General features: G+C 35.4%; 1 protein-coding gene across 6 annotated transcripts in view; it reads left to right on the forward strand.

Annotated features, from left to right (window-relative positions):
- Nucleotides 1-4685, forward strand: part of ARL15 (ARF like GTPase 15) — a 299893-nt gene extending 295208 nt beyond the window's left edge. For 4 of the 6 annotated variants that reach the window (XM_075932471.2, XM_089779394.1, XM_006139539.5 and 1 more), the window contains one exon: nt 582-4685. In XM_075932471.2, coding sequence (XP_075788586.1) covers nt 582-734 — 153 coding nt within the window. In that variant the 3' untranslated portion in view covers nt 735-4685. The remainder of the gene's footprint in view (nt 1-581) is intronic. The other 2 variants (XR_012904918.2, XM_075932475.2) reach the window with 1 other exon arrangement.
- The last annotated feature ends 3841 nt before the right edge of the window (nt 4686-8526 follow it).

Genomic DNA, 8526 nt, shown 5'->3' on the forward strand with positions numbered 1-8526 from the left:
TAGTTGTATAAGACATTTGCAGCTAGCATTCTTTTCTTGAAGTTCCCAGGAAACCTCTGTTGCAATTTATCACTGAATCAAGTACATAAGTTTGGGGACTTGTTGACAGTTAAATTTGTGTGTGTTATGTATTTTGGTTGATCAGGTAGTTGCGTAACAGTATGGTACAGCATGTCATGAGGTTGATTTTTACATACAAGTCCAGCTGTTTATAAAGTTGCTTGCTGTTGTTTTTTCTGACTTTTTGAGCAGTTGTTTAATATACTTTACTCTGTGCTTTAAGTGCATATAATTCTTTCTCAGACCTCCCATGCTGTTAAATGTAGAGGTGGAATAGTGGCTTGCTAAGCAGGTCACTCACCCCTAAAGATGACACTTTCCAGTCACAACATAGAACCTGTAGTATAAAAACAGCTGTGGATGTGATCTAAAAATGAGTGTTCCCCAGGGTTTTTTTCACATTTTATTTTCTAAGAGACCAGGTGTACCATGAAAGAAATACTAATTTTTCCTCCTTTATTTTTATTTTATTGTATCTTATTTTATTTTATTTTATTTTATTTTATTTTATTTTTAAATAGATCAAAAAGTATTTTGAACTTGAACCACTTGCACGAGGAAAGCGCTGGATTCTTAAACCCTGCTCTCTGGATGATATGGAAGCAGTAAAAGACAGCTTCACCCTTCTGATAAATTTACTAGAAGAGAGAGATCTCGAGCCTTCAAGAATGTGAAAATCTAGGAAAGAGAACTGCTTCGCCAATCATTGTACCAGTTAATTCTGCTCACCGCTTAATTATGGTTTGGTATTAAGACTGCATTTCAGCTTACAATAAATATAAACTTTCATTTTGTGCAGAAAATCTGTTTGTTGAAATAAATGTGTTGTAAACTGGGAACATGCTTATTCCAGTTAAGTCATCTACACTACTGAAGTATAGGGAGTTACTCTTTGTTTACCACTAATTGTGCTCATTGCAGGTTTTTTCCCTGTATTATCATAAAACATCCCTTGGTATGCAATTCTGCGTGCACAAAATCACAGTCTGTAAAGGATGGGAAAAAAGCCACCAACTATGTTTTCTGAAAAGTAAGTGTTGTAATAATTCGCAGATATTACTTTTGTGTGTTGACTTGTTTGCTGACCATTAGCACTATCGAGAAAGGATGACCACTGAGAGCACTAGTAAATCTTCTTACAAGCAGGGAAATGTCCTGATGCAAAATCTAATCTGAAGTCTCACTGAATGAAAATACAAATACCTTGCTGATAGATTACTGTTCTAATTCTTAACCCTTTCAAAGGTACAAGCAGTCCAGATAGTTGGGAGTAAGGGGAAATAATGCACAAACCCAGTGTGTGCACATATCAGTATTTGCCATCATCTTTGGATTATCTTGGATATAAAAAAATCTTGCGGAAAACTGTGGCTACAGCCTAAGTAGACAAGACTTCTTAATAAATTAAGTAGGCTGGATAAAATAATTTACTAGGTTTTTAGTAGCTATGATTAAAGAGCAGCAAGAGAAAATGTATTTTAACTCAGATGCTGTATAAATAGCATGAAGGACCACAGATTTAAAATAAGGCATCTCCTGTAACTCTCATTCAAAATAGTATTATCACAACTGTGCTTCTGCCTCTCCATTATAACTAAAAGTCTGCCAATATGTCTGTTGTAAAGCCCTATTTTCAGGCCGTTAAAAATGCCTTTAGAAATCTGCTGAAGACTGAATGTTAATAAAAAGTTCATTTATCAGAACCAAAATTTTGAACAAATTTTGAAAAATTTCCATTTAGTTCTAGGAATGCAATATATATTCCACCCTTATCCCCGCCCACCCCAAGTTTGCAATATTTGCCTGCCTTTTGGCAGTTTTAAAATGATATAAATCAGTTTTGTTTTCAAATGAGCATCTGCGTTCATTGGTTCATAATAAAACTAAATATCAGACAGGGTATAGACATATAGGCTGCGTCTAGACTGGCCGCTTGAATTTGTGCAAGAATACTGACGATCTAATGTAAGATTGTCAGTGTTCTTGCGCAAATACTATGCTGCTCCCGTTCGGGGAAAAAGCCCTCTTGCGCAAATGTATTTGCGCAAGAGGGCCATTGTAGACAGCTAAAAAGTGTTTTGCGCAAAAAAGCCCTGATGGCTAAAATGGCAGTCGGGGCTTTCTTGCGCAAAACCACGTCTAAATTGGCACGGACGCTTTTCCGCAAAAAGCGCAAAAGCGTCCGTGCCAATCTAGATGCTCTTTTCCACAAATGCTTTTATTGGAAAAACTTTTCAGTTAAAAGCATATGTGGAAAATCATGCCAGTCTAGACGTAGCCATAGAGTTTAGAAATCCATCTTGATTCTGTTTCAGGATTAGAAAAATCTTCTTAAACAAATTTTCAGAGCTTTCTGCAACATATCCTTTGATTTAAGAGTTCATTTCTTTCAGTTCATTGTTGATTATACCTAGTTTGAGGATAAGAAAAAGTAGGGAGATCCTATAGAAACTGGTTCGTTATTTCTAATATGCTCTTTGTTAAATGAACTGGTTTCTATAATTTTTACCCTTTAAATTTCCTTGAAGTACAATATTTGGATAATTTTCCTCCTTATCTGTAAACTGCTTCCCAGAGGCCCATTTCAATCCAAGTCTGTGGCCTAATAGATGCTACTTCAACTCACTTCCTATTAACAAGGAAGTGTAGCTCCCAAATTAATTATGTAATGGAAATTGAGAGATGAAAATGAGCTAGAACTTGCTGCCTAGAGAACATCTGGGCTCACTGACACATTCCCTCTCTTTCGGTATCATTGTATTTCTCATGCATGTGCTTCCCCAAGGCACCTCTTCTGCAGATACTCAGGAACTTGAACTCTTCATGTTATTTGCAAGACAGAATTAGGAGCTCAAAATCAGCTCCCAACTATCCTATTAATTGGAAAAATCCCTGATACTCTCAGATATTGCTATGTGCCTTCAGTGGGCTCCCTTTTCCTGAACTAAATATGAATTGGGATTTAGGTTAGGGCTTCCAGTTTTGCTCTTTCAAGTAACACAAATAATGTAATGTTCTCAGATGTCTGCAAAAGACACTATATGGAGGAGGGTAAGAAGGGGAACTGTGGTACATGCCCAAAGAAAACCCTTGCTGGGGGCAATAGGAATAGAAAAGATGACGTTCTAGACTGTAGCTGCTTTTTAGTTTAAAATTAGAGGGAGGGAAGAACAATCTTTTTTTACTATTTTCTGCTTTCTACCCCAAATTAGATGTAATTAATCAAATTCAGAACCAAGTATAAATGGGCCCAGTTATACTTACTACTTACTCACTTATACTAGCTGTGAATTTGGTGCAAAAGTCTTAGGGATTTTGATATTAATTTGGTCATGAGATCTCAACTATGCACTGTTGGAAAGTGCTACACAGCAGTGACATCAAAAGGCCCCAACTAGCCAATCAGAATGTGGTTTTAGCCATACTAGACAGTATAGTAGGGCCTTTTGATGTTTAATTCTTTTCTTTAGGAAAATACAACTGCACCAGGAGCAGAAAATTTTTGTCATGATTTTCAATATGTCTAAACTTAGTAATCATTCCATTCTGCAGGTTGAAACAATCCTAATTGTCTAAGGACTCAAGAAAGATGTTTAACATTACTTTAAATGTGGTTCTTTTGTTGTTCTGTGTTTGTGAGTGGATTATAATGGATTTGTAGATTTTTAAATGTTTAAACACTTTCACCTTTTTATGGAGGAATTAAAAAATTAATAGCAGTTCATGTTACACTTTTTGTCTAAAGTGTTCTTGAATACTCTTAATACAGAATCTGTGAACACCATATAATTTTTATTCAGATCACCATTCTCAATTACTGTTTTCTCTTCCTGTGCATTCAACATTTAGATGAAATAAATTAAATCACTAGGAACTAACTACTTTCAATGCAAGTTCATTAAACAGTGAACATTGTCTTTTTTTAAAAAAAGATGTCGTGGTTTAATGTTCTTTAGCCATCTGTTAAATTACTTTCTGTGTGTGTGTTTTTGTGTGTGGATGTGCCCACACTGGACGGCTTCTCAGACCTGTGTCTGTCTGCAGTGTTTCAGCAGTCAGAATAAAAACATTATCAATCAGTATCCAACAACAGCTGTTTTTGACATGCTTCTGTCTGACGCCTAATGTTTTACAACTGTCCTCCTTTGTCTAGCAGTTCTAAGCTGGTCATCTTGTTGCTTCCATGTTATGTCCTGTACTTACAGAATTTGCAGTGATTTTGAAAATCCTTGTTAGTGTTTTTGATATTTTCTTGCTGTATAATATGCTGTCTGTATGTTTGCATATTCAAATGTGCTGTACAGAAACCCGTGATGTATTATTTCATTTAGTTTCTGTCTTTCATTATATTTATAGATGTTACAGATTTTTGTATCTTAACTAATAGTTGCCTTTTTGTAATGGCAATTAATTTATATTACTAAAGTTTGTATCTTTACTGTAGTTGAGTATTGGTTGATAGCTAAATGCCATATTATCTTGACTTTATACTAAAAATACATCATCTGTACTCAGCAGTTGACCCATTCATGTAGGCAATTTCAAGAAAATAGGAACTTGTACTGTTTGATTTATACATGATTTCCACTATCAAAAAATGAAAATAAACACTGAATAGAATTGAAGTGGTAAGCTTGAATCTGTTCAATACTAACTTTTAGAAGTACATTTTTCACTACTTTGATACAGATTTCCAACACATTTACTTTTGGTTCAAAACAGATCATTAATTTGGAATAATATGACACATGTATGCATTACATAATGATTAAATTGGTATTTCTAGTTGGTTAATTTTTCTTAGTTATTTTGCTGTTTCAGAAATGTTTCATAAATATAGTGTAGAATTAATGCTGGATGGCAAATAGAAATGATTCCTAGTAATACAATTACTTCAGATTGAGAAACATAAACTTATGTAACTAAGTAAAGATTTTAAATAAAACTGTGACATTACTATATGGGACATATACTGAGGGGAACCCCTGAAAAAGTATAAACAAACACATTCAAAGGAGTGCAGGGAAAGAAAAATAACTCCCCAGACATTTTCAGACTCCAGTGCAACATTATCCTGTCCTGAATGGTTTGAGTATACAAGATGCCAGCAAAGCTGTTAAACAACTGAGATACAGCATTGGCCAGGCTCACTGCACGTTCCTAGTTTGGTTTCCAAAGTACGCAGTTACAATATAGTAAGACTAGGATGGAATTAGACTATTTGAAAATTAATAGTAGTTTCTTTTTTTGTTGTTTTTCATATTCATAAATGAATGGAAATCTAATTATCATGCTTCATTTAATACAACTTTAAAGAAGTCTCATTAGTTTAATAGCATCTTGAACTGATAGTACAAACAAATTAGAACATCTGTGTGTCTGGAGTATGAGGTTAGCCAGTCAAGTCACTAGATTAACAAGGGGGGAGGGAGAGAGTGCTTTGTCCCATGCAAAAACATAGAGTCTCTATCCCTCAGCTGCCACCTGAAGCTGGAATGGACCTTGAAAGGCAAAAATGGCCACTACACTGTTTCATGTGGTGATAAGACAGACCATTTCCCTTCCCATCCTCGTAAACCACTATGGCTGTGTCTACACTGGCGCGATCTTGCGCCAAAGCGGTCACGCTTGCACAAAAACTTGCTGCCTGTCTACACTGGCCGTGTGTTCGTGTGCAAGTAAACTGACGTTCTACTGTATAAAATCAGGGCTTCTTGCACAAGAACTATGATGCTCCCACTCAGGAAGAAGCCCTCTTGCACAACTGTTCTTGTGCAAGAGGCCAGTGTAGACAGGAAACACGAATTTATTGCGCAAGAAAGCCCTCTGGTTAAAATGGCCATCAGAGCTTTCTTGTGCTGGAGAACATCTACACTGGCACGGATGCTCTTGCGCAAAAGCACATCTCTTGCATAAAAGCACATGTGAGTGTAGCCGCTCTCTTCTGGAAGAGTTTTTGCACAAGAAGCTGCCAGTGTAGACGTAGCCCATGTGTCCATTGAACAGTTTCCACCTATTGTATGGTTCGGTCTGAAGATCAGGCTAGATTTAGCTGTTATGAGACAGTTACTGCTCTGATTTTAATTAAAAAGTATTGTCTCGAGTGCATTTATTGATTCATAGAAGTTCATATAAAATGTAACATTTTGCTTCTCGATATCGATGCACGGGAAGACCCATCATCTTTGTAAAATACTAATTTGCAATGAACAACACCGATTTCCTCCACTTATTGTATCCCTTACAAATGCCATTGCTTTTATAGTCCAGAAAGGGACAAAATCAAATGAAAACGCAAAATCCTTTTCCAAGTAAATAAAGGGGATGGCAATGGATGGGAGTGTTTTTGATCATTTGCTTGGCAAGCTTATCAATGTATAAATAATGAACACTTCAGAAATACTATTTGGCAAAGCAACTATAGGGCTGGAATATTTAGAGAAAACTAAGTAGGAATTTTGAGATGCAGAAGAGGTGGTCAGTCATGTCATTAACTTGTTGCTACTATTGAAATAGAGGTCAATATCATCCAAATATATCCTCTTTTAAAAGGAGGATCTTTGTAATTGTAGGCCTAACAAATTATATATTCAAAAATATAAGTGCTGCATGAAGAAAAGATTATTTTCCTAATTTCCTGAAAGTTGCTCACCTACTACAACACTGATACCTGCATCCTGATGACTTTGTATACATTTTGTGAAAGAAAACAATTGTATAATTCATTCTAGCACTTACAACAGTAAAATGTATTACATGTTAAAAAAATAAAATGAATGACAAAGGATTAACTTTACCCTTTTATATCAGCCTACTTAAACTGGGAGAAAAAGTAGTCCATCTCTTTTACTGTGGCACATTTATCCAATACATAATATTTGAACAGGCAATGGAAAGAACAAACATCTATTAAACAAAATAATGTAAAAACCATAAATATGTAAATTTTTATGAGCGGTTTCACTCAGTTTAGACTCGTATTTACCTTAAGATACTACACAAGACTAATTTTTGGTTAGTTACCAGTTGTTTGTGGGCAGAATACTGCTGAGTAATGGAAATCCCAAGAGAAGGATTCTTGTACAGTAGAAATTGTATCTGTACCTTGTCTCATTACAAAGTGCAGAATGGCAGAGTAGAGCAGAAGTATGACTTGCATACACAGCCATAAAAAATAAACACAGATTTAAGGCTAATCAGGCATCAGAATAGCTAATATTTTAACAAGATGACAGTGTTGAATTTGCAGAGTTGATAGATTTTTAAGCATCTAAAAGGCATTTTTTTATAATTTTATTACATATGGCATTTGGGGCCTGTCAGCTTTGTGATGGTAATCAAAGTAACAGTTCATGCTGTGAGCTTGTATAGAAATTAATCCATTTCTCACCAGTGGCATTCTAACTCTCTTACCTTCGTATGGGTTTCGCGTTGCCCTCCACTGCATAATGCACATTTTTCAGAACTAAGTTCTGTGTGTGTGTGTACACACATACATACATACATACACACACACACTACCTGATGACTGCTTTACATAGATGAAAAGTGATTTACACCAGGGATCCAGGTAGGATCAGGCCCCAAATTAATTCTTGATCACAAGTTAAGAAAATTGTGGTGTAGTTTTCTAGTTTATGCTTTGAAAGAACAAATGTTTATTGAGAACTACATCAGTGCTATTTTATGAAGTCCCCCTCTTTAGGAGACTCACCTGCATTTTAATATGTGAAGGGTTTCAACCCTATTGTGATGCTTGTAATGTAGACTGTCTGCAGCTACTCTTTGTGGAATTGCTTTTCAGTTTTAAGAATGTTTAAATATACAGGCAGTCCCTGCCTTCCTTCCTGGTGTTCCAAAAAGGAAAAGCTTGAGAGTCATTGACTGCTAAGAAGACAAATCAAGAGAATAACAATCTTTTTCTTAATCAATTACTATTAAAATACAGTGTATGCTAACCAGAAAGATTTGTTTCTCCTTCCTACACTTGCTTGTCAATGTAAGTTGAATGCACACTCCAAGGTCAGTGACACCAGTGCTAATTAAAATAACTGATCATACTTTGGAAGATTGTATGATACCTTTTTTACAAAGCTGACCAGATGTAACTATTCAGAATAGTTCATACTTTGCCCCATTACCTTTCTGAGCATGACTGTTTGTTTACAATAAATACAGTACCATAAGCCTGGTAAAGTCATCACATACATTAAAGGTATTAGGCATGTTTATCTCACATTCCTATCTATTAGCTTCCACAATTAACATGATCCACAGCTGAAAAAATATTTCAAGCTGTCAGTGATAAATGGGGTGAAATTGTCAACCCTGGAAATGGCAATAATACTTATAAATGATAACACAAATATATGTTTCTCAAAAGATACTGGAGTATTACTGTGGATTTTATTAATTAGATTCATAAAGGAATGAAACTCATTTAATACTCTTCAGAGTAAAAATAAA

This window comes from Pelodiscus sinensis, chromosome 6 (assembly GCF_052426305.1).
Source record: "Pelodiscus sinensis isolate ZL-2025 chromosome 6, ASM5242630v1, whole genome shotgun sequence".
Taxonomy (NCBI): Eukaryota; Metazoa; Chordata; order Testudines; family Trionychidae; genus Pelodiscus; species Pelodiscus sinensis.